Source organism: Dromiciops gliroides, chromosome 3, assembly GCF_019393635.1.
Source record: "Dromiciops gliroides isolate mDroGli1 chromosome 3, mDroGli1.pri, whole genome shotgun sequence".
NCBI lineage: Eukaryota > Metazoa > Chordata > Mammalia > Microbiotheria > Microbiotheriidae > Dromiciops > Dromiciops gliroides.
In genome coordinates, this window is record NC_057863.1 from 665,306,172 (window position 1) to 665,331,202 (window position 25,031).

General features: G+C 43.8%; 2 protein-coding genes across 4 annotated transcripts; one reads left to right on the forward strand and one right to left on the reverse strand.

Annotated features, from left to right (window-relative positions):
- Window positions 1-245: 245 nt before the first annotated feature.
- On the forward strand, window positions 246-24,739 carry LOC122751842 (zinc finger protein 345-like). Of its 3 annotated transcripts, XM_043999034.1 has the most exons (6): window positions 246-839; window positions 6,255-6,343; window positions 17,486-17,612; window positions 19,516-19,608; window positions 20,587-22,877; window positions 24,281-24,739. In XM_043999034.1, the coding sequence occupies exons 1-6, from the start codon at window positions 797-799 to the stop codon at window positions 24,287-24,289; spliced, it is 2,652 nt and encodes an 883-aa protein (XP_043854969.1). In that variant the 5' UTR covers window positions 246-796; the 3' UTR covers window positions 24,290-24,739. The 3 variants fall into 3 exon arrangements, with proteins under 3 accessions (XP_043854969.1, XP_043854968.1, XP_043854970.1); XM_043999033.1 differs by lacking the exon at window positions 24,281-24,739 and having other exon boundaries at window positions 20,587-23,057; XM_043999035.1 differs by lacking the exons at window positions 246-839; window positions 24,281-24,739 and adding an exon at window positions 5,576-5,696 and having other exon boundaries at window positions 20,587-23,057.
- Window positions 11,398-11,577, reverse strand: LOC122751885 (small EDRK-rich factor 2-like). Its single transcript, XM_043999107.1, has one exon. The coding sequence runs from the start codon at window positions 11,575-11,577 to the stop codon at window positions 11,398-11,400; it is 180 nt and encodes a 59-aa protein (XP_043855042.1).
- Window positions 24,740-25,031: the final 292 nt, after the last annotated feature.

Here is a 25,031-nt window from a genome sequence, read left to right on the forward strand (position 1 = left end):
CTGGCCCAAAAGCAAAGTGCCCAGTCGAAATTTTTCCTGTGTCGCCCAATTTCCCAGCATGCCTTAGGCTCTGCAGAAACCACAGGAAAAGCCCCCCCACATGGATGATGTCATGGTACAGTCATTCTGGGAAATGTAGTCCACACGTGTGGCGCCGCTGCCTGGACCTGGCCAGAAGGCCCAGGAGGGCGTCTGTTCTTTTAGCTTAGTCCTTTAAGAAAGCGCTAAGGGCTCCCACAAGGGCCCAGGGGAGCTGCCCCTCCTGCCGCATAAATGCCAGCTGTCCTGGCACTGGCACTGGCGCCCCATGGCCTCCTACACTTGCGATCGATCAACCCTGCTCCAGCCTGTGCTGGCCTCACCTGATACGCCCGAGGCACGCCCCCCTCCTCCTCCTCCTGTACACCCAGGCCGAACCCATGCGTGTGCTCTCTCCTGGTGGACCACATCACCACGTCACCGTCACCATGGCAACAGCTGCCTGCCTCCAGGCTCTGCCCGGTGACAGCCCAAACTCCATCCAGTCCGTTCTGAAAGCGAGCCCCAGCCGGCTCCCTCCCCGTACCAGGTGCAATGTCCCAGGGGCCTCAGCTCTCCAGGCCTTGAATCCTGGCTGCTGGGGCTTGTCCTCTGAGTCCACCGTGGGCTCTCTTCTCTGCTGCCAGAGGTCCTTCTCCTTGGGGCTGCTGAAGTGCCTCTCTGGGCTGGCTCTGGCTCTGGCTCTGGATGGAGTAGGTGTGTGGAGCCTTTTCCTGACTGTGGTGCTTCTGACTGTGCTTCACATCACTGAGTCTACATGGCCCAGGATGGGAGAGGACAGAGGGACCCCATCTCCCCTGGTAAGAGCTGTTTATTGGCAGGGATCTGCATCTTTCTGCACCTCTGGTCCCAGCAGCTGGATGGCTGGGCATTCTCTCCGTGTCTCCACACCTCTGACTAGTTCAGAGCCTCCAGGGTTGTGTCCAATGTTTAGCCCAGCCAATGGTCAGCCTCATTCTAATTCCAGGAAAGTGTTCATACTTTGTAAAGGGAGCATCACCACCTTCTCATACCTGATTATAGCCTATGACTTTATACAGAGCTGGGGAGAGAAGGGGGACTTCAGCTCTACCCCTTACACAACTAAGTGTAGCATGTAGAGGATCAGTAATCACAGTCCTGGTGGTAAAACACTAACCATGGGGAAACCAGGAAAGGACAGCAGAGCTGAGCTTTGATGGACCTTGGGGTTCTGAGCAGGGGAGGTGAGGGAGGAATGCATTTAGTCAGGACTGACAGCTCATGCAAAAGCAGGGCACACAGGGGGCTGGCATGTCCTGTGTAGGGGTGGGGAAAGACCAGTTTGGCTGGACCGTAGAGGACAGTAGCCAGTCTGGAAGGCCTGGCTGGAGTCCATCAGTGAAGGGTTATACCTACAAAACAGAGAAAGGTGCTTGGACTTTAGGTGAGGGGGAAGATGGAGGGAGAGAAAGTGTCCATGCTGGAGCATGGTGGATACAGCTGCCCAAAGAGTGAGGAAGGAGAGGGAACGTGTCTGGCCAGAGCCTTTCCTTAAAATGGATGTTCTGGGAGCAAGGGGCCCATGGGAGCACTGCCAAGGGGGAGTGTGACCTGGCTGAGAAGGCTGATGGGGAAAGTGGATCAAGAAGTCTGGGGTATGGTGCAAAGAGAAGTCTAGGGAGGAGAGTTAGGGGATTGGAATGTGCTGGGAACTGGGGCCAGGTGTTGGTGAGCAACTCCTGCGAAATATCGATTTGCCACAATGCAGAAATTATAAAAGTAAAAACCTAGGTCTTATGAATATGCTCAAGCATAGGTTCAGGCCTCAGAAAACCTGAACTGTCATGAGGACCCTGACAAGGCTTTTTACAGGCAAATTCCACCAGAGTGACAGGAAAATCCTTTATTTAAATAGTACAATCTTGTATATTCCTCTTAGGCCATAAAATTGATGAAAATTGATAGGCAGCTAGGTGGTACAGTGGATAGAGCACTGGCCCTGAAGTCAGGAGGACCTGAGTTCAGATCTCACCTCAAACATTTACTAGCTGTGTGGTCCTGGGCAAGTCAACCTCAATTGCCTTAAACATCAGGGGCCTGAGGCAGCTAGGTGGCACAGTGGATAGAGTACTGGCCATGGAGTCAATAGGACCTTAGTTCAAATCTGACCTCAGACACTTGACACTTACCAGTTGTGTGACCCTGGGCAAGTCACTTAACCCCAATTGCCTCACACACAAAAAAATAATAATAAAAACCATCAGGGGCCATCTCATTTTATGTATCTTGTCACTGGACCCAGATGGCTCTGGAGGAGAGTGAGGTGGGTGACTTTGCAGAGGCTCCCCTCACTTAAATCCAATTCAGTGAAAGTCATGACATCACCCCAATGTCATGGTCCTCTTCAAAAATCAAGGACAAACAAGAACATAAAATGGATAAGTCCATAATCCCATTCTTCCTTCAATGTCAGAAAAATTAAACTTAGTTAAACAGATTCATAATCTCCTACATCCCCATAGGAAGCAAACCTGCTCAAACAAACTCTATAGACAAACTAAGTCCGGTTACAGATTAAACTATAGTTAGAGGGTTCCCCAATAAGCTGATTGAGGAGGACATAGATGTAGCCAAGGAGGCAGGGATGGCTGAGATCCTTCCTCTGGTTTCTTCTCTAAGGAACATTTAAGGGTCACAGTAAATGTTCACATTCTATGGGACAGGTTTTAGTCAGGTGAGGTTAATAGAAATATTTTTTTGCAGGGCAATGAGGGTTAAGTGACTTGCCCAGGGTCACACAGCTAGTAAGTATCAAGTGACTGAGGCTGAATCCAGGGCTGGTGCTTTATCCACTGTGCTACCTAGCTGCCTCCTAGGTGAGGTTAATATTAACCAAAAGTTGCAAGGGGGAATAAGAGGATATTTTAAAATCCCCAAAATGATAATAATAACTAGCATTTAGGTAGTGGCTACTTTGTGCTAGGCAAGTGCTAAGAGCTTCGCAATTATTATCTTTTTGATCTTTTGTGCATGGTGACAGCAATAATGTTAGATGAGCAATTGTGAATGACGTACCTACTCTCAGCAATACAGTGATCCAAGACAATCCCAAGGGACTAATGAAGAAGCTTACTATCCACCCCCCTAGAAAGAACTGCTAAAAAGAGCACTTGTGGGGTGGCTAGGTGGTGCAGTGGATAGAGCACCGGTCCTGGAGTCAGGAGTACCTGAGTTCAAATCCAGCCTCAGACACTTAACATTTACTAGCTGTGTGACCCTGGGCAAGTCACTTAACCCCAATTGCCTCACTAAAATAAATAAACAAACAAACAAACAAACAAACAAATAAATAAATAAAAATAAAAAGAACACTTGTGGGATGTACATATATAACCTATTTCAGATTGGTTACTGTTTTGTGGAGGGGGAGGAAAGGGAGGGAAGGTGAAAAATTTGGAACTCTAAATCTTATGAAAATAAATGTTGAAAACTACCCTTACATGTAACTGGAAAAAATAAAATAAATGTTTGTTGTACCAAAGAACCCCAGCAGGTGGGGGCTATGATTATCCCCATATTACACATGATGATACTGAGGCAAACAGTTGAAGTGACTTGCCCAGGGTCACATAGCTAGTAAATATCTGAGGCCAGATTTGAGCTTAGATGTTGCTGACTGACTCCAGGCTCAGCCACCTAGGTACTCCTAACCAGATGAAAAGAAGGATGATGAGGGAATAGAGCTTCCAGACCTTAAACTATAGTGTAACGCTACATTCATCAGAACCATCTAGAATTGGTTACAACACAAAAAGATAAACAGAAAAGACTAAACCAAGGAGATTCCCAGGAGGGGTTCAGTGTTTGCATTTTCTAGGAAAAACTCCTGATTTGATCCAATCTGCTGGGAAAGCAGGCAAGGAGTCTCTTCCAAAGAAGGCTCAGACCAAGACCTTTCAGCACACCCCACCACCCAGCCCAAATGCCTATGCAGCCTTAACATTACAGGTCATACTATACAAAAATTAGAAGAGAAACAGCTCCTCAGCCTGTCCCAGCTATGGAGGAGATGTGATTTTCACCAAACAGGAGACAGAGGCAATTCCAAAGGATAAAAAGATAACTGTGATTACTTGAAACTGAAAACTTCTGAACAGAAAACATTGAGGGATCTAAGAGAAAAAGGGAAGAGGTCAAATGGGGAAACCTCTTGGTAACAAAATTTCTCTGTGAAGGGTTGTCTGTATCCTAGACATAGAAACAATTTAGATACATAGGTGTGCATGTAAACATAGGCTCAAACATACCCACGTGGGTGCATATGCACCTAGATATTGTTACTCCTTCTCTTAGCTTCATTTTCACCCCCAGACTTTCCCTTTCCTCTCCAGGTGAGGGAACAAGAACCAGATCAAAGCCCACTGCTCCTGTGCCCGGATGAGGAGTTTCAGTCTATGCCCCAAGGCCCCACTCCCCAGCCCAGTCACTTTTTCCTCCACATTGCAGGGCCCTGTCAACCACTCCCCAGTGGGAGAAAAGGGCCAGGAGGGTGGACCTTTGCTAAAAAAAAAAAAAGAAATGCCAGAAAGCTCTTTCAGGTCGAATTTGAACTCAGGTCCTCCTGAATCTAGGGCCAGTGTTTGATCCACTGTGCCACCTAGTGGCCCCTGTCCATGGGTTTCTAGCTAGCTCCCCCACCCCCAACAGCAATCCCACATTCAGGCCTTCTCTGGCTTCCATGCCCTGATCAGTCTTGAGGGTGCCCGAGGACCAAGATGCCCTGCTTTCTGCTCCTCTCCCCTTCCCATTAGGACCCAGCTTTGAGGGGCAGAGAGGGAAACAGTGGGACCCTTGGGGATGGATTTCCGGCGGCAGCCAAGCCCCTGCTCTTAGAGGGAGGGGTGGAGGTGTGACTAAGGGAGTAGAGGAGAGGTTTATAAGCCCGGAGTCCTGACTGCCTGGCCTGGGTGCCCCCATAGGCTCCAGCTGTTTTCCAGGGACAGACTGGCCCTTAGGGAAGATAACGAGATAGAGGGAAAAGACCCCTCAGTGTTCAGAATGGGCTGTGGCGGGTCACGAATGGAGACCGGCCAGGGCAGTAAAGGCTGTCAGGTTCTGGGCAAGTTAAGTGGGGGTGCACGAGTCTGGGCTCCAGGCTGCAGGGAGAACGGGGGCGGGGTGAGGACATGGGGGAAGGGGATGCCTGGGAGGGCCGGGGGGCCGTAGGGTGGCACATCCTGGTGAGGAAGAAGAGGCGTGGAGCAGGCGGAGCTGGAAGAAGGCCAGGGGGTTCTGCTGAGGGTGGAAGGGGATGGAGGGGGACAAGTGCTGGAGGCCTGGGGAAGGAGGAGCTCTCAGAGAGGACCAGCCTGGGGTGGAGTCTGGGAGCCCGGGAGGAGGTGAGAGGGGAAGAAAGGGGCCATCCCATTGGCCGAGGCGTTCCACGTGACGGAGGGCAGGGCTTGGGGAGGAGAGGCAGCCCGGGTCCGGAGATCCTGACCCTGGGTGTGATTGGAGGAAAGGGTCCAGCCGGGGCCTCGGGGGCGGGGAGGGGGGGGGGGGACTCTGGGGACTAGGAGGACCCGCCCAGTGTTGGCTGGCCGAAGATAAGAATTTGAGACTGACATCTCTCTGCCTCCTCCCCTGGGCTGAGGTCTCTGTCTTCTGAAAACCATCTCTGCACCTGCTAGTCCCAGGTAAGTCTGAACCCCCCAAACCTCACTTCTGCTGGCTGCCATCTCCACTGGGCTTCATCTTCCCTATCTGACCCCTTGGTGAGGGTCAGCCAGGCTGGCCAGGAGCAGGCCTCCTTCTTAGGCCTGGCTCTCTGGTCTGCCCCTTGCCTCTGCTTCATGTTGAGGCTCCCCTCACATCCCCAAGATCCTGGGGTGCCATTCCCACTGTTACCATTGGGCAGCTGACCCACCTTCCCATGTCACCCATAGTATCAGGTGGAGGGAGAGCTCTGAGTAAGGAGTCATTGAGACTCTGCCTGGTCTCCTCCCATTTGGGACCCCAAGCTCTTCCTACTTCTGGGGTCTCAGTGGGAGGATGGGGGAGGGGCATGAGGCCAAAGACAAGGAGTCTCCTCCTGCTCAGACCAAGTTTACTTCCAAGCCGGACCCTCCCTGCTCCCCTCTTTGGAAGTGCTCTGAGGCTCTAAGCTTTATAATCCTGGGCAGGTCAGCATCCAGCCTAGGAAGAGAAAACAAAGTCAATGTCTCCCCAACACCAAGATCCTTCTCCCTCCCCAGGTGAGCCTGCAGACAACCAAAGGCTATTCCAAGGAGAGAGCCTGGAGCCAGAGAGAATGACCCCGGGGACCCAGAGACCCCCATCCCAGGTGAGTGCAACCCATTCACAGAGCTGACCATCGTCAGCTAAGGAAGAATCCAGCAGAGCCAAGGAAGCTTTATCCTGTTACATGTACATTGTCCTCTGCAGGGCTGTCAGCAGAGCAGACATGGTCCCCCTGGTTCTGCTCATTTCCTTCTGCCTCAGACCACGCAGTCTTCCCTGCTCTCTCTGAATCCTTCTCACTTGTCATTCTTAGGTCCAGTCAATGAGCATTTAGACAGGGGCTCCTCTGTGCCAAGCACTGTGCATCCTCAACTGGGGATGCAAAGGAAGGTTCAAACAATAACAAGCCTTCCCCTCAAGGGGCTCACAGTCTAATGGGGGAGACAGTGTGTCAGCAGCTGGGTCCACAGAAGGTCTCTACAGTATGGATGGGAGGCAGCCTCAGAGGGAAGGCTCGAGCAGGGTCAGGGACCAGGAAAAGCTTGTGTTCAGAAGGGGAGATGTGAGCTGAGATGGGAAGGAAGCCAGGAGGGGCAGGGGAGGAGGAAGGACACTCCAGGCATGAGAGACAGTCACTGGAGGGGCACAGCATCAGGAATGGAGGGTCTTGGTCAAGGATCAGCCAGGAGGCCAGTGTCCTTGGACCAGAGAGGAGGTGGAGGGAGGGAGGTGCAAGAAAAGTGGAAAGGGGCTTGGGGCTGGTGCTGTGGTGTCTGTTCTATGCCGGGAGCCTTAGAAATAGTAAATCATTTGATCCTGTGGGGAGAATTGTCAGGGTCCTTGCCAGGGACATGCAGAATAAGGGAACACAGGTTGAAGCCAGACAGGTACATGGCAGGTTGTTGATCCACTCAAGAGTGATGGACACTTGGTTCCTGTGATCTCACAGATGTTATGAAAATTTCTAAGTCTGACGAAGGAAAGAAACAACAAAGTCTCCAAGCCAAAGAAAATAGGTTTATTGAGAGAAGGTCAGTCTCACCATAAAGCCGGTCTCAGATAGGAGTAGAGCTGAAAGACCCTGAGCCTTAGAATCCAGGGGTTTTTATACCCCTGCAGGGCTTTACTAGTTTTAGACAAACTCCTCTTAATGGGCTATCATAAGTTGATCATAAGGACTTGTTATTAGCTACTTGTTTGTTGTTAACAGAGAATATCACAATCTGCAAACTGTAGTTGCTAAACACTTAGTACTGTGATGTAATGAATGATAGCTTTAGCTACAGATGATGACTGGAGATGGTTGCTGTTAGCAGGGAATACAATGATGTACAAACTGCTGTGATATGATACATAGAGGTGCTTGCTGTTAGTAGGGGAACTTACAGATCATCTGGCACTTCTGATCAGAAGAGTATTGTTAATCATAGTAGCATTGCTAAGAAATCAGATCAGTTTTAGCTCTACTGGTATTACTTTAAAACAATCCATTATTATTAACTTAATCTACTAATAAAATAGAATAAAATATAGTAAATCAAAAATTGTAGTCAATATACTGATTATTACCATAATTAAATCTCTTATAACTAAGGGGTGAGGAAAATCTCATTTACATTATCCCTCCTTTGATCCAAAGACAAATACTAAATTTGTCTCTTGGATCATTAACACATAGAGGGAAGTTCTCAAAATCCAGAGGTGGCACTCCCCTACTGAGGTACAAGATTACATTCAAAATAATGTGAATGGGTGCAACTTATAAAATACAGTCACAATAACTTCTACCATATTAGGACACAGTTATAGAATTAGAAACATAGCAAAGATAAATACATATTTCCTCAACATCAACTTGATGATTCGTTTATGTAGAAAATCCTAACTACACCCCAACCTGAATACCTTCTTTAAATTTGTAAGAACAATAATAACAATTGTAAAGGCTCATGGCAGTTGGCATGCATGGAACATATATCACCAATAATAAGGCTTTTTGAATGGGTCAATCTTATCATTCTTCCTATAAGAGTTCGTGACAATTGGTACAGCATGGGTTTTCTCTAGCTAGGCTACATGCTCCTCTGCCATGAATATAAATGGGCATATTTAAGAATTTGATTTGTTCTTCAGTTAACCTGGGCAATTTGTATTTTTGTAAATATTCATCTACTCCATTTAGATTGCCAAATGTATTGGCATACAGTTGGGCAAAATAGCTCCTAATTATTGCTTTAATTTCTACTTCATTGGTGGGGAAATCACCCCTTTCATTTTGGATACTGTATTTTGGTTTTCTTCTTTCTTTTTTTTTTAATCAAATGAACCAAAGGTTTATCCATTTTATTGGTTTTCTTCATAAAACTAGCTCTTAGTTTTATTGATTAATTCTATCGTCTTCTTGCTTTCAATTTTATTAATTTCTCCTTTGATTTTCAGGATTTCTAATTTAGTATTTAATTGGGGATTTTCAATTTGTTCTTTTTCTAGCTTTTTTAGTTGCATGCCAAATTCATTGATCTCTTCTTTTTCTTTTGTATTCAGGTAAGCATTTAGAGATATAGATTTTCCCCTAAGCACTGCCTTGGCTGCATCCCATAGGTTTTAGCATGTTTTCTCATTATTGTCATTCTCTTGGATGAAGTTATTGATTGTTTCTATGATTTGTTGTTTGACCCACTCATTCTTTAGGATGAGATTGTTTAGTTTCCAATTAATTTTCAGTCTACATGTAATTTTTATTGCATCATGACCTGAGAAGGATGCATTTACTATTTCCACCTAATAATGTGCCCTAATACATGGTCAGTGCCATGCACTGCTGAGAAAAAGCTATATTTCTTTCTATCCCCATTCAGTTTTCTCCAGATATCTCATCATATCTAACTTTTCTAATATTCTATTCACCTCTTTAATTTCTTTCTTATTTACTTTGTGGTTGGATTTATCTAATTCTGAGAGAGGAAGGTTCAGGTCCCCCATTAGTATAGTTGTGCTGTGTATTTCCTCTTATAACTCATTTCACTTCTCCCCTAAGAATTTGGATGCTATACCACTTGGTGCATACATGTTTAGTATTCATATTACTTCATTATCTATCATTCCATTTAGCAAGATTTAGTTTCCTTCCTTTTCTTTTTTAATTAGATCTATCTTTGCTTTTGCTTTGTCTGAGATAAGAATTGCTACCCCTGTTTTTTTGAAGTCAGTTAAAGCATAATATATTCTGCTCCAGCCTTTTACCTTTACTCTGTATCTCTCTACTTCAAATGTGTTTCTTGGAAACAATATATTGTAGGATTCTGATTTTTAATCCACTTTGCTGTTGGCTTCCATTTTATGGGAGAGTTCATAGTATTCCCCTTCACAGTTAAGATTAACTGTTTATTTCCCTCCATCCTCTTTGTACTCTTTTTCCCCTTCTTTCACTCTATTCCTCTTCACCAGCAGTTTGCTTCCGACCACTGCCTCCCCCAATCTGTCCTCCTTTTTACCATCCCCCCTCCCTTTTCTTTACCCTTTTCTCCCTCACTTCTGCCCTCCCTTCTATTAATACCACCCTTTCCCCCTTCCCTTTTTGTTTCCTTAAGGAGTAAGTTAAGTTCCTTTATACAAAAGGGAGTATATTTTAATCCCTCCCTGAACCAAATCTGATGAGAGTAACATTTAAACAATGCTCACCCCTCCCTTCTTATTGTAATGGCTTCTTTTTGTGCCTCTTCCTATGATGTAATTAACCCCATTGCACCTCTCCCTTCCTCTCCTTCCCCAGTCTTCTTTAATTCTGCCCCTTAAGTTTCTTCATATCATTACATCAAAGTCAATTTAATAACAATCCCTTAACAGAGATATAGATCCCAAGAGTTAAAAGTATTTTCCTCCCTCATAGAGATGTAAGCAGTTTAAATTCATTAATTCATTAAACAACCCCCCACCCCCCAATTTTACCTCTTTATATTTCTCTTGAGTCTTGTATTTGGACATAAAATGTTTTGTTCTGTTCTTTTTCTCAGGAAGTCTTGAAAGTCCCCTATTTCATTGAATGTCCATCTTTTCCCTTGAAAGAGAATCCTCAGTTTTGCTGGGGAGTTGATTATGGATTGTAATCCAAGTTCCTTTCCTGAATGTCATATTCCAACCCCTGTGATCCTTTAATGTCAATTCTTTTTTTTTTTTTTAGTGAGGCAATTGGGGTTAAGTGACTTGCCCAGGGTCACACAGCTAGTAAGTGTTAAGTGTCTGAGGCCAGATTTGAACTCAGGTACTCCTGAATCCAGGGCTGGTGCTCTATCCACTGTGCCACCTAGCTGCCCTGATCTTTTAATGTTGAAGATACCAGGTCCTGTGCAATCCTGACCATGGCTCCATGATATTTAAGTGGTTTCTTTTTGGCTGCTTGGAATATTTTCTCCTTCACCTGCTAATTCTGGAGTTTGGCTGTAATGTTCCTTGAAGTTTTCCTTTTGGGGTCTCTTTCAGGAGGTGATGGGTGGATCCTTTCAATGATGATTTTATCCTCTGGTTCTACAATTTCAGGGCAGGTCTCCTTGATGATTTCCTGGAATATGGTGTCTAGACTCTTCTTGATCATGGCTTTCAGGTAGTCCAATAATTCTCAGATTATCTCTCCTGGACCTATTTTCCAGGTCAGTTGTTTTTCCAATGAGGTATTTCACATTTTCTTCTATTTTTTCAATCTTTGGATTCTGCTTGACAGATTCTTTGTGTCTCGTGGAGTTACTACCTTCCATCTGCCCAATTTTAATTTTTAAGGCATTATTTTCCTCAGTAAGCTTTTGCACCTCTTTTTCCATCTGGCCAATTTTTTCTCCCATTTGGCAATTTTTGTCTCTTATTTGGCCAATTGTATTTTTTTTTTACAAAGCTACTTTTAATACTCTGGGATAAGCCCAATGGGAATAAAAAACACTGGGAGAGGGTAGCCCCCCTCACCCCCAGGAATGCCCTGGAAGAGAGCAAGTCTGCCTGGGGTGAAGGATGCACAGAGGGAACCCACTGCAGACACAGGGCAAAGGGAATGCCATCAGTTCTGGGACCTGTGAGTGCTACAGGAGGAGGTGAGAGCATGACGGGACTGGCTCCAGGCACATGACAGGACTGGTCGACTGGCAAGAGAGATGGGTATGAGCCATAGAGTTACTTGGGCTCTTCCTTCTTCTCATTGGCCTTTTTCTGCTTCTGTTGCATGATCTCCAAGTCCCTCTGCTTTCGGGCAGCAGCAGAGAGCCCGTCATCCCAGTGTTTTCCCTTGCCTGAGTCACTTTGCTTTTTCATGTTCTTCTGGAGGGCAAGCTCACACTGATTACTGCAGGTCATGGTGACGGCAGCAGCTCTGAATTGTAATTTTTTAAGGAATTATTTCTCTTAGTCAATTTTTATGCTTCTTTTCCCAGTGTAACTCTCATTTCTCTCATTTATTTTTCCATTTTTTTCTTCTACCCCTCTCATTTGTTTTTTTCTGATAAAAGTATTTTATTTTTTCCCAGTTACATGAAAAGATAGTTCTCAACATTTGTTTATACAAGCTTTCCAATTTCAGATTTTTCTCCCTCCCTCCCCTACCCCCTTCCCCTAGACAGCAGGTAATCTAATATAGGTGTTTATATATATATATATATATATATATATATATATATATATATATATATATATATATATATATACACACATACATACATACATGTATACATAAAATAACATTAAACATATTTCTGCATTAGTCATGTTATAAGAGAAGAATCAGAGCAATGAGGAAAAACCTCAAAATAGAAAAACATCAGCACCAAAAACAAAAGAAATAGTCTGGTTCAATCAGCATCTATACTGCACAGTTCTTTTTTTTTTTTCCTGGATTTGGAGATCCCCTTCCATCATGAGTTCCCTGGAACTCTTCTGTACCTTTGCATTGGTGAGAAGAATCTAGTCCATCACAGTAGATCAACACACAATGTTGATGATACTGTGTACAATGTTCTTCTGGTTCTGCTCATTTCACTCTTCTTCAGTTCATGCAAGTCCTTCTAGGTTTCCCTGAACTCCTCCTGCTCATTGTTTTTTACAGCACAATAGAATTCCATTATATTCATATACCACAACTTGTTCAGCCATTCCCCAATTGATGGGCAACCCCTCAATTTCCAATTCCTTGCCACCACAAAAAGAGCAGCTATAAATATTTTTCTAACTGTGGGTCCTTTTCCCTTTTTTATGATCTCTTTAGGAAAAAGCCCCAAAAGTGGTATTGCTGGGTCAAAGGGAATGCACAGCTTTATAGCCCTTTGGGCATAATTCCAGATTGCTCTCCAGAATGGTTTTTAAAGCCTTTTTGAGCTCTTCAAAGAAGAGTTTTTGGTCTTGAGACAAGTTTATCTTCCAATTTTTGTCCCTTGTAGGCATTTTGACAAACTCATCTGAGTTTGAGTTTTGGTCTTCCCTTTCACCATAGAAGCTGTCAGTGGTAAAGGTCCTTTTTTGTTTCTTGCTCAGCTTGTAGCCTACTTTTTAACTTATAAAGTTGAAGTCTGCTCCTGAGGCACAGGGATCACTGTTGCAAGCTTCTTACTGCTCTCAGCTGCTGCACTCTCAGCTGCATTTTGTTGCAGCAGTGTCCAGCTGCCCACTGAGCCAACCCCAGCTGAGCCGAGCAGTGCTGATCCCCCCTCCCCTTTTCACCCAGGTGAGACAGACCTTTCCTGAAGTCTTCTAAATTATCTCAAGTAGGAGGGTTGTGTCCTTCTGTCTTTTTGTAGGTTCTGTAGTTCCAGAATGTGTTTAGAGGCTTGATTTAACGATGTTTTTGAAGTAAACATGGGAAAGCTCAGGCAGCTTCCTGCCTTCTCTCCACCATCTTGGCTCCACTTCAGAACTCTGCTCACTGCTTTTTGAGATAAGATCTCTCTGCTTTCTCTTGGAGTTGAGATGTGCCCAGATGCTTGGTTGGTGTGATGGAGTCTGATGGAGGCTTCAAAGAGCTGAGGCTGGTTGTAGAAATCTGCCAGTGACCTGCAGATATAATAATTCAATCAATCCAAGAGGGAGAGTATGGAGGGAGCCTTGGGGAAGAATATTCACTAGTCTAGGTTGTGATGTGGTTCCTGGGCCATCAAAGGAGACTTGAAAAGTGTGGTCAGTCATGTGGGAGGTAATGCAAGAGAGAGAACCCCCATAGGAGAGAGGATCCTGGAGGAGAGCAGGGTCAACTGTGTCATCTGAAGAAAAGAGGTTAGTTAGGACTAGAAAATACCATCAAATTTGGCAGTGAATAGATCCATGGTAAATTTAGAGAGAACACTTTCAGGAGACTAAAGAGGAAAGCCAGTCTGTAAGGGAGTGAGGAGGGAGAGACAGAGGAAAAAGGAGTTCAGACAGATTTTTCAAGGACTTTGACTTGGAAAAAGTTTTGAAACAGAATGATAGCTTGTGAGAATATTGTTATCAGGGACTCCCTGCTGAGTGAGCATGAGACCACCCTCAACCAATCAGCTTGAAGCAGTGTGTAAGGAAGTTTGTTTTGTTAGTTGGTGGTTGGAACCTCCTGGGGTTGGCAGCTGAACCAGGTGTGGTTGAGGGGTTTAGGTTTTCCTATTCTCTCAGAGAAAGTTCCTCTCTCTTTGTTAACCTCTAATATATTTTTTATAGATTTTTTTTTTTTTAGTGAGGCAATGGGGGTTAAGTGACTTGCCCAGGGTCACACAGCTAGTAAGTGTCAAGTGTCTGAGGCCGGATTTGAACTCAGGTACTCCTGAATCCAGGGCCGGTGTTTTATCCACTGCGCCACCTAGCCACCCCAACCTCTAATATATTTTAATAATTTTTTTTTTTTTTTTTGCGGGGCAATGGGGGTTAAGTGCCTTGCCCAGGGTCACATAGCTAGTAAGTGTCAAGTGTCTGAGGCTGGATTTGAACTCAGGTACTCCTGAATTGAGGGCTGGTACTTTATCCACTGGGCTACCTAGCTGCCCCTTAATAAATGTTTAATACCTGTGTGGGATAGGTGGACTTGAGTCACTTCAGATTCTGAGGATGGGGTCTGGAAAGTACCCAGCCCCCAGTCTGTAATGATTGGAATGACACCACCTGCTGGAAACTTACTGTAGAAAAGCTCCGCCATGAGGTGAAGGTCTCTGAGGGCAAGATCATGCGTCTTTTCTTTGGCGTCAGGAAGTGACAGTTTGCATGTGGGAGGAAGAAGGGGGAGCCTGGCGCTCTGACTCTGGCTCTTTTCCTGAGGACTCTGGTGGAGAAGGGAGCTAGAAATGCGCTCTCCCTTTAATAGATAGATGAATGTAGGCCTTTCTCTCTCTCTTTACCAAATTCTTATTCTCCTTAATAAATGCTTAAAAGTCTAACCCTTGCTAAAGCTTATAATTTGTTGGCAACCACTCATTGGATATTTTAGACAGACTAGCTAGAATTTTAGCCCTAAACAAGTTTCTATTATGGTCAGATTATCGTGTTCATGTTTTATTCCATAGATTATAACAGAAATCATGTATCTTGCCTTACTGAACCTGATGTACCCTGATACCACCCCTTTCCCCACCCCCACCCCCACCTATATTCCAAACCCCCAGTCCTTGTTATTGCTATTTATGCTTTTGCTACAACCCCCCCTCCCCCCGCCCCTTGTTCTATGACCAGGCAGGAGAAGATATCTCTTGCTAGTTCAGACCCCACCCAGACACTACCTCTCCCTTCTTGCATTCCTCCGAGTACCAGATCCTGGTACCATCACTCCCCTCTTCCCCCTTGGCCCTCCTTGCACAGGTAGAGTGGTTTCACCCCCTTTCCCATGACCTTTTCCCCCTCCCCTTTCCCCCTCGCTCTTGGAACATGTATCCACACCCTGATCATGAGCTGAACACACACCCTGGATGAGACAGGATTGGATGTTGGATTGTGAACTCACCCTGTGCATGAGGAGACCCCCCCCCCTTCAAAACTTCCCAAAAAACCCAACTCATGAGCCCATTAGTGCACTCCTCATGTTCAAAAGTTCAAAAAGGTGGGGACAGGGTGAGAGAACACCAGACCTTGGCTCATGGTGGAGAATTCCAAAGTCCCCAAATAGTGTTCTCATCAGAGAGTGAGAGGGTAGAGATGAGGTAAATACCCAGGGTGATGAGATGTTACAGCATGAAGAGCTCATCGTGGTCATCAGCTTCTTGGGGAACAATGGAGAAGTCTAACAGAGAAGTTCCAAGGTAGAGGAGCCAGGTGAGAAGTGAGGAGATGGGTGAGCTGAGCTCTTGGCTTACATGGAGGTTTGGAGGTCATGGCATCATCCCATGGTGGTGGAGGATGGATGTGGGAGGATGGAGAAAGAAACAAGTTGGGAATAGCTCTGTTGAGAGTAGGTTAGAGAATCAATTAGAGATCAATTGTTAATCAATAAAAGGACTGCCTTCCTACAGTAATTGCCCACACTAAGAATAAATACTACACAGTGAAGAATCATGACTCAAAAAACCCTAAAGAAAAGGAAAAATTTGTAAATTCTTGGGAATCTCAAAAAGTGACAGGGAAAGAACAAATTCTGATTTTTTTTTCCAGAAATTTTGCAATAGTAATACAGGAAGCAAAAGGTGAAATAAGGAGTAGAATAAGAGTTGAAATTAATGTCTTAAAGAAGAAATCCAAGAGATGAAAACATGAAAATACAATTTTATCCATATAGTGGAGAATATTACTTTTTTTTGTTTTTTTGTTTTTTAATTAATAAAGTTATTTTATTTTTTTCTGTTACATGTAAAGATAGTTCTCAACTTTTGTTTATACAAGCTTTACAATTTCAGATTTTTCTCCCTCCCTCCCCTCCCTCCCCCCTCCCCTAGACAGCAGGTAATCTGATATAGGTTATATCTATATAGACATAATAACATTAAACATAGAGAATATTACTAATAGAACCAAATAACAGAATTATTGGATAAGGGGAGGTATCAAAGATGACACCCAAGTTATAAGTTTGTGTCACTTGAAAATAATAGAAGCTCTGACAAAGTGGATCGAATCATTCTACTAGAAATGGAAGAACATCAAAGACCATGTGCAATGGCTAATCATGGGGTCTACAGGCAGCAGATTGGAAAAATAGATGGCCCCTCACAGGAATCAAAGGATTGACAGATGAGGCCCATCTCTTGTAGCCATCTGTTTGCCTCAACTCATTCTCTTGACTCTCAACACCCATCATTCTAGAGTTCCAGGGATTTATTTCAGTAGCTCATTCCTCATAAAAACTCTGTCAGTATCTTTCTTGGGAATTAGCTCATAGTTAGCCCATCATTGTTACTCAGTTCTATGTAACTAAACATGAAAATTAAGGAACAGGTGCCAAGGGAAAGCAATCATAAAGCAAAGACAGAAGCTGTTTCGTGTTTGACACATCATACCTTATGTCACCTCGTGCCCTCAATAGAAGAATACATACCTCTTCTTCACTTGACTGGCAACAGTTCTGTACCACTCAGTTCAGCCCCGATTGTGAGCACTATTTCTCAAGACTCCTTCATGCTTTCAAGTCACTGAGACTTTATTTCAGCCTTTCAGGAAATTAAGTAGAAAGTGCCTTTTCTTTGCTCTCTTCAGTGACCACAGGTAACCTTTCCCCCCCTGGAATACCCAGGACTTGCCGGCTTCTCACAAGCCCTTCATAGAATTTTTTTTTCCTTAAGATTTCCCTTATGACACTTCTCATGAGGAGGAATTTCACCTCACCTTCTCTCTTTCTCCACAGACTCTCATCCCTCATTGGTAGAGCACATGCTTTCTCTGTGATTTCATAGGGAGGAACATTCAGTAGTAAGATATTTCTCCAGCTTTTATTATTCCTACATCATTGTCACTTCAGCTCCTATCTTTTTTTCTTTTTTGTTTTTTGTGAGGCAATTGGGATTAAGTGACTTGCCCAGGGTCACACAGCTAGTAAGTGTCAAGTGTCTGAGGCCTGATTTGAACTCAGGTCCTCCTGACTCCAGGGTCGGTGCTCTATCCACTGTGCCACCTAGCTGCCCCATCATTGTCAATTCAAAAATAAAATGCTTTTCTCAACATGCCATTGGGCCCTTAATGACTATGGTTCCAAGTATTGGCTCTGACACTCTTAAAGGTGATAGGCATTTGGGGCAAACCTCTTCTCTGCTTCCTGCTTGAAGTGGATGAAGGTTGGACTAGATGAATTCTGGAGTCTCTCTGCTCAATTTTGTGATTTTTGATGTTTTAGGAGTCGGTGACCTTCAAGGATGTAGTTGTGCACTTCACCCTGGAGGAGTGGTGCCTGTTGGACCATTCTCAGAAAGAACTGTACAAGGAGGTCACGCTGGAGAATGTCCAGACCTTTCTCTCCCTGGGTAAGGACCTTTGCCTCTGGTAACTCTGAATCTGCCATCAAAGCAGCGTCTTCATTCCCTACCTGCTGGGCAGGGTTTGAGCCTCTGTCAGTTATTTGAAAGGCAGAAGTGCTGGTGTCTCCACAGGGCCCTTCTGCTGCCTGGCTTTCCTCTGACAGGTCTTTGAATTATGTGAGGGGAAGCTGGCATTTCCTTTGTTCCACACAAAGTTGCCAGTATTAGAGAATCTCTGATTCAGAGCTCCTTATAGAGGTGATGTGCAGTGTAACCTCCAACTGGAGGTGAATTTTGTCTGCAAAATCTCTCACAACTGTTTATACAGTTTTTCCCTGAAGAAGGGCAGTGAAGGGAAACCCTACCAGTCAAGGCCTCCCTTTCTCCTTAAGAAGGGTATAGAATTTAAAAAAAACAACCCCCCCCCAAAAAAAAACCCAAAGGGGGTGGCTAGGTGGCGCAGTGGATAAAGCACGGGCCCTGGATTCAGGAGTTCCTGAGTTCAAATCCGGCCTCAGACACTTGACACTTACTAGCTGTTGTGACCTTGGGCAAGTCACTTAACCCCCATTGCCTGCAAAAAAAAAAAAAAAAAAAGAAGGGTATAGAATTTAGAAAGGTCTTCTTGTTAACAAGCATCACTTTGTAGCTCATTGTTCCTAATCCTGCCTAGTGTTGTGTGTGAGATTCAACAATGAGATAAACTGAAGCACTTCTGGGCAAGATCACCTTTGTTAGCAAGGGAATGCTGCCTGCCAGTAAAATGGGCCATTGTTCTACCTCTGGTCAAAGATCCCAAACAGACAGATCCCCTTTTGTAGGTTTTGGGGAATACAGAGCAAGGAACAGAACAGGGAGATCACATCATGGGATTGAAGAGAGCATCATTGTTTGTAGAGCTGAGGCACAGGAAGCAATATGATTGGTTGGTGATGAGGGGCTAGCAGCAATCCCCCCCTTCTTCCTTGTGACTAAGAAATGGTCATTGTTTGGAACACCTGCTTAGGGCTTAGAGGCAACAGACTAGTCTTTTGGACAGCAAACCAGACATGCTTGAAGGATGGCTTGGTGTTCTAGATATTAAACTCAACACCTTAGTATTCATATGCATCCCTCAGGGATGGTTAACTTCCTTGAGTCAACAATGTTTCAGTGATTGGCAGGAGAGCTGGATTTTGAAAGATAACCCATTAAAGACCAGCTGAATTCTGAACTAAGTTCACAGAGAAAGACCCATGACCCAAGCAATTAGAGGGCAAAAGCTTTTGCTGGAAAAAATCAATTCGTTGTCAACAGGCTTAATAAATAAATGATGGTAAACCAATCTATTCTCCTCACTAGTATTACCAGTTACTTTATTCTCCTTCACCGTTCCCTTAATTGCAGCACATTTGCTTTGTAAAACAGGGGGAGCTATAAGCATTTGTATAGACCTACTATGTGCCAGGCACTGTACTAAGTCATTTGTAAGTATTTTCTCATTTGATCCTCACAATATTTCTGATTTTAGTACTTTCATCCCCATTCTATAGCTGAGGAAACTGAGGGAAACAAAAGTGAAGTCATTTGCCTAGAGGCAGGCAGCTCCTAAGTGTCTGACCCTGGACTTGAATCAAGCCTTCCTGATTCCAGGCCTGGGGCTCTTACCACTGCATTTCCAGCTGCTTCTAATTGCTACATAATTGGAAGCTATGGAGCACCTGTGAAAGAGGTGGCCAGAGATGGGATTTTCTGATTGTCAACTGGCTGCATGATCCCATGATTCCCCTCCAAAGATCCTGACAATCATTACCATGGAAACCCTCCTTGAAGAATCCTGTGGTCCTTGCTTGCCCCTCCCCATTGCCTGAAGAGGCCCACATTCCACATTTCTCTCCATCCTCATCCTTTCCTCATTCCCCATGCCTAGGGCTTCCAGTTTCCAGAGAAGACCTGACCTCTTCTCAGGAAGGGGGAGCACCATGGCTTCTGGAGCCAAAAGGCCCAAGGCACCTTTGTCCAGGTGAGTGAGGTGTAAGCAGCTGTATGAGAGATGTTTGTGTTGTAGTGAAGGGAGTGCTAGCCTTGGGGACAGGCAGACCTGACCTGGAAATTCCTGTTTAGCAACATGTTCCAGGGCAAGTCACTGACCTTCTGAGCCTCAGTTTCCCCATCTGTAAAACAAGGTGTTTAACCTCCATGGCCTTTCAATTTCCTTCCAGTGATAAGTCTATGATCATGTATAGGTCACTCCTTGGAACTTTGGGGCACAGAACTCTCCTGAAATCATTCAAAAAGGGCTGCAGGTCTCCAATGAGAATGAACACTGTCCTAGATTTTCTTCAAGCCAAGAAACCTTTATTAAGCACCTGCTTCATTCCAGGACCTGTGCTTGGCACCAGGGATACAAAGAAAGAGTGAGAAAATAATTATTAACCAGTATATGGGGAAACTCAGCTCCCCCTTTTTGTTACTTGCTGTCGGCCAGACTCACTGACCCCTTGGGACCACACCCAGATAGTAGCCAGCCTGCTGGCCTGGTCTCCAAATTAATAGAATATAAGAGAAGTCGGTTGGAACACTGAATGCTATTACATGAGAATTAAAAAGAAGAACCATATTTCCCAACCATCTATGAAATTGATGATGACCATGTGACTGTGCATCAAATCTGAGCATTACAAAAAGCAGGAAAATTACCCGAGACTGACAACATAAAAAGTAAAAATGTTTAAAAGGGATTTAGAAAAGGTGTTGACAGTGCAAGGAGGAAGGCCATCTAGTCCTGGGGAAGGAGCACATCTAGTCACAGGGGCTGGAGGATGTTTGTTAATGGCTTACTGTGAATTTGAGCTAATGTCATTCCAGTGATTGATTCTGTCTGCTTAAGTGTGAAACTTCTTTTTGCCTGGGGAAGTAGAATAACATTTGGTTTCCTTTCTGCCATTGGAGGGGAAATTATAGATTTATATGTGTTATATATGTTTATTTGTTTCTTCAGATGCAGTGGCCAGGCTTAAAATGAAAGAGATGACCACAAACTTGAGCATTTCTGAGGGAGAATCTGGCCAGCTAATATTCAAGACAGTGTCGCCAAGGAATGACGGTTTTGAGTACAGTAAATATAGGAAAAGCTTTACTGAACAGGTAGAACTTATTCAGTCCCATGGGAAGCCTCCTGAAATACAACTGCATCAAGGTAATCAACAGAAAATGACTTTCAGCTTGAATTCAGACCTCACTGGACTTCAGAAAAGTGATATTGGCAAAAGGCTTCATCTATGTAATGAAGGAAGGAAGGCCTTCAGCCAGAACTCTAAGCTCATTACTCACCAGAAGACTCACATTAGAAAGGAGCTTGATGAATGTAATGAAGGTGGAGCAACCTTATCCCTTCACTCATCTCTTCCTTATCATCCTAGAGTTCATACTGGACAGAAAACATGTTCATGTGATCAGTGTGAGAAGACCTTTCATTCCAACTCAGATCTAGTTAGACATCAGAAGATTCATACTGGAGAGAAGCCTTATAAATGTGATGAATGTGGGAAGGCCTTTGGCTACAGGTCACGCCTTATTGGCCATCAAAGAATTCACACTGGAGAAAAACGTTATAAATGTAATGAATGTGGGAAGGCCTTCTGCTACAAATCAGTCCTTATTGGCCATCAGAGAATTCACACAGAAGAGAAACCTTATGAATGTCAAAAATGTGGAAAGACTTTCCACCAGAGTTGGAATCTTGCTGTACATCAAAAAATCCACACTGGAAAGAAACCTTATAAATGTAATCAGTGTGGAAAGACTTTTTTACAGGGTTCTAGTCTTGTTGTACATGATAGAAGCCATACTGGAGAGAAACCTTATGAATGTAGTCAGTGTGGAAAGACTTTCACACGCAGCTATGTTCTTGTTAGACATCAGAGAATCCACACTAGAGAGAAATATAAATGTAATCAATGTGAAAAGACTTTCCGAACAAAGTCCAATCTTGCCATCCATCAGAAAATCCACACTGGAGAGGAATCTTATAAATGTAAACAGTGTGGAAAGACTTTTGCCTATAATTCCAGTCTTGCAAAGCATCAGAGAATCCACAATGGGGAGGAACCTTATGAATTTAATCAGTATGGAAATACTTTCACAGAGACTGCAAGTATTGCTAAGCGTCAGAGAATCCACAATGGGGAGAAACCTTATAAATGTAATCAGTGTGGAAAGACTTTCACACACAGATATGTTCTTGTTGCACATCAGAGAACCCACACTGGAGAGAAACCTTATGAATGTAATCAGTGTGGAAAGGCTTTCAGAGAGAATTCCAGTCTTGCTAAACATCAGAGAATCCACACTGGAGAGAAACCTTATGAATGTAATCAGTGTGGAAAGGCTTTCACACAGCACTCCAATCTTTCTGTACATCAGAGATTCCACACTGGAGAGAAACCTTATGAATGCAAACAGTGCGGAAAGACTTTTGTACATAGTTCCAGTCTTTCTAAGCATCAGAGGTTCCACACTGGAGAGAAACCTTATGAATGTAATCAGTGTGGAAAGACTTTCACACACAGCTATGTTCTTATTGCACATCAGAAAACCCACACTGGAGTGAAACCGTATGAATGTAATCAATGTGGAAAGGCTTTCACACGCAGCTCCCATCTTCTTGCACATCAGAGAATCCACACTGGAGAGAAACCTTATGAATGTAATCAGTGTGGAAAGACTTTCACACGCAGCTATGTTCTTGTTAGACATCATAGAATGCACAGTGGAGAGAAACCTTATGAATGTAATCAATGTGGAAAGACTTTCCAAACAAAATCCAATCTTGCAACCCATCAGAGAATCCACACTGGAGAGAAACCTTATGAATGTAATCAGTGTGGAAAGACTTTCACAGAGAATTCCAGTCTTACTAGGCATCAGAGAGTCCACACTGGAGAGAGACCTTATGAATGTAATCAGTGTGGAAAGAAATTCAGATGCAGTTCTGATCTTGCTGCACATCAGAGAATCCACACTGGAGAAAAACCTTATTTATGTTATCAGTGTGGAAAGGCTTTCACAAAGACTTCCAGTCTTAATGCACATAAGAGAATTCACACTAGAGAGAAACATTATGAATGTAATCAATGTGGAAAGACTTTCCAAACAAAATCCAATCTTGCTACCCATCAGAGAGTCCACACTGGAGAGAAACCTTATGAATGTAATCAGTGTGGAAAGGCTTTCACAAAGACTTCCAGTCTTGCTGCACATAAGAGAATACACAATGGAGAGAAACCTTATGTATGTAATCAGTTTGGAAAGGCTTTCACAAGGCGCTCGTAACTTGCTGAACATCAAAAAATCCACAATGGGTGCCACTAGGTGGCACAGTGGATAAAGCACTGGCTTTGGATTCGGGAGTACCTGAGTTCAAATCCAGCCTCAGACTGTTGATACTAGCTGTGTGACCCTGGGCAAGTCACTTACCCCCCATTGCCTGCACAAAAAGAAAGAAAGAAAGAAAAGAAATGTCACAGAAAATACATGGATAGGTGCAGCTAGGTGGCACAGTGGCCCTGGATTCAGGAGGACCTGTGTTGAAATCTGGCCTCAGACACTTGACACTTACTAGCTCTGTGACCCTAAGCAGGGCACTGAATTACCCTCATTGCTCCACAAAAAAAAAAAAAAAAAAAAAAAAAAAAGGTGGGGGGCGTAAATATATGGATAATGGCTATCCTGAAGAAATGATAGCCCAAAACAGATTCTATTACACCTTGGGAAAATTACTTAAAAATGGCTGGAAGTCATGTGGTGTCTGAGACCTGGAAATAAAAACAAATAGATTTGAAAGGGTACACCAACATAGTTATTATACTTAGTGATTTAATGAATAATGAAATAATGTGAAAATTTTAATATATGCTCAGAAATAGCAAAATATCTATCAGTTTTAAGAGAATATAAGGGAGCAGCTAGGTGGCGCAGTGGATAGAGCACCGGCCCTGGAGTCAGGAATACCTGAGTTCAAATCCAGCCTCAGACACTTAACACTTACTAGCTGTGTGACCCTGGGCAAGTCACTTAACCCCAATTGCCTTGCTAAAAAAAAATAATAAATTTAAAAAAAAAAGAGCATATAAGGGAAGTCAGTTGGAACACTGAATGCTATTACATGAGAATTAAAAAGAAGAAACATATTTCCCAACATTCTATGAAATTGATGAATCATCATGTGACTGTGCATCAAATCAGCATTACAAAAAGCAGGAAAATTACCTGAGACTGACAACATAAAAAGTAAAAATTTAAAAAGGGATTTAAAAAATGTGTTGACAGGGGCAGCTAGGTGGCGCAGTGGATAGAGTACCGGCCCTGGATTCAGGAGTACCTGAGTTCAAATCCGGCCTCAGACACTTCACACTTACTAGCTGTGTGACCCTGGGCAAGTCACTTAACCCCCATAGCCCTTTCAAAAAAAAATAGGTGTTGATAGTGCAAGGAAAAAGGCCATCTAGTCCTGGGGAAGGAGGATGTTTGTTAATGTGAATTTGAGCTAATGTCATATTCCAGTGATTGATTCTGCCTGCTTAAGTTTGAAACTTCTTTTTGCCTGGGGAAGTAGAATAACATTTGGTTTCCTTTCTGCCATTAGAGGGGAAATTATATATATTTATATGTGTTATATATGTTTGTTTCTTCAGATGCAGTAGCCAGGCTTAAAATGAAAGAGATGATCACAACCTTGAGCATTTCTGAGGGAGAATCTGGCCAGCTAATATTCAAGACAGTGTCGCCAAGGAATGACTGTTTTGAGAACAGTAAATATAGGAAAAGCTTTACTGAACAGGTAGAACTTATTGCAATGATTGGAATGATGCCACCTGCTGGAGACTTACTGTAGGAAAGCTCCACCACGAGGAGAAGGCCTCTGAGGGCAAGGCCATGTGGTTTTTCTTTGGTGTCAGGAAGTTCTCATGGGGACTGTCTATCAGAGCTACCAGCCAATCAGTTTGAGGCGCCTCCCATTGCTGGGAAGAACACACGAAGTAGGAAGCAGATGCTGGCAGAGGAATTCGTGCCCTTTTGGTTCCTGACCTGGCTGTGGTGGAGGCGAGACTCCAGAGGACTTCACAGGGAAGTGGAGGAAAGATAGGATTGCCAGGTTGTAGGAATTCTGTTCTCAATCTTTCTCTTTCAATAAACCCTTAAAAACCTAAACTTGTTTATCAGTGATTTTAGTCAGTTTCCCCCCACAACTGGGGGGACAGATTAGAACCTACATTTAGAAATTTAAATTACACATTATTCAGTCCCATGAGAAGCCTCCTGAAATACAACTGCATCAAGGTAATCAACAGAAAATGACTTTCAGCTTGAATTCAGACCTCACTGGACATCAGAAATGTGATATTGACAAAAAGCTTCATGTATGTAATGAAGGAAGAAAGGCCT

What these genes read in the sequence shown, in the direction of transcription:
- LOC122751842 (XM_043999033.1), top strand. Translation starts at nt 797, where the DNA reads ATGGCCCAGGATGGGAGAGGACAGAGGGACCCCATCTCCCCTG. An exon ending in GAGGGACCCCATCTCCCCTG is followed by an intron (nt 840 to 6,254) that starts GTAAGAGCTGTT and finishes CTCCCTCCCCAG; the next exon opens with GTGAGCCTGCAGACAACCAA. An exon ending in CCCAGAGACCCCCATCCCAG is followed by an intron (nt 6,344 to 17,485) that starts GTGAGTGCAACC and finishes TTGATGTTTTAG; the next exon opens with GAGTCGGTGACCTTCAAGGA.
- LOC122751885 (XM_043999107.1), bottom strand. Translation starts at nt 11,577, where the DNA reads ATGACCTGCAGTAATCAGTGTGAGCTTGCCCTCCAGAAGAACATGAAA.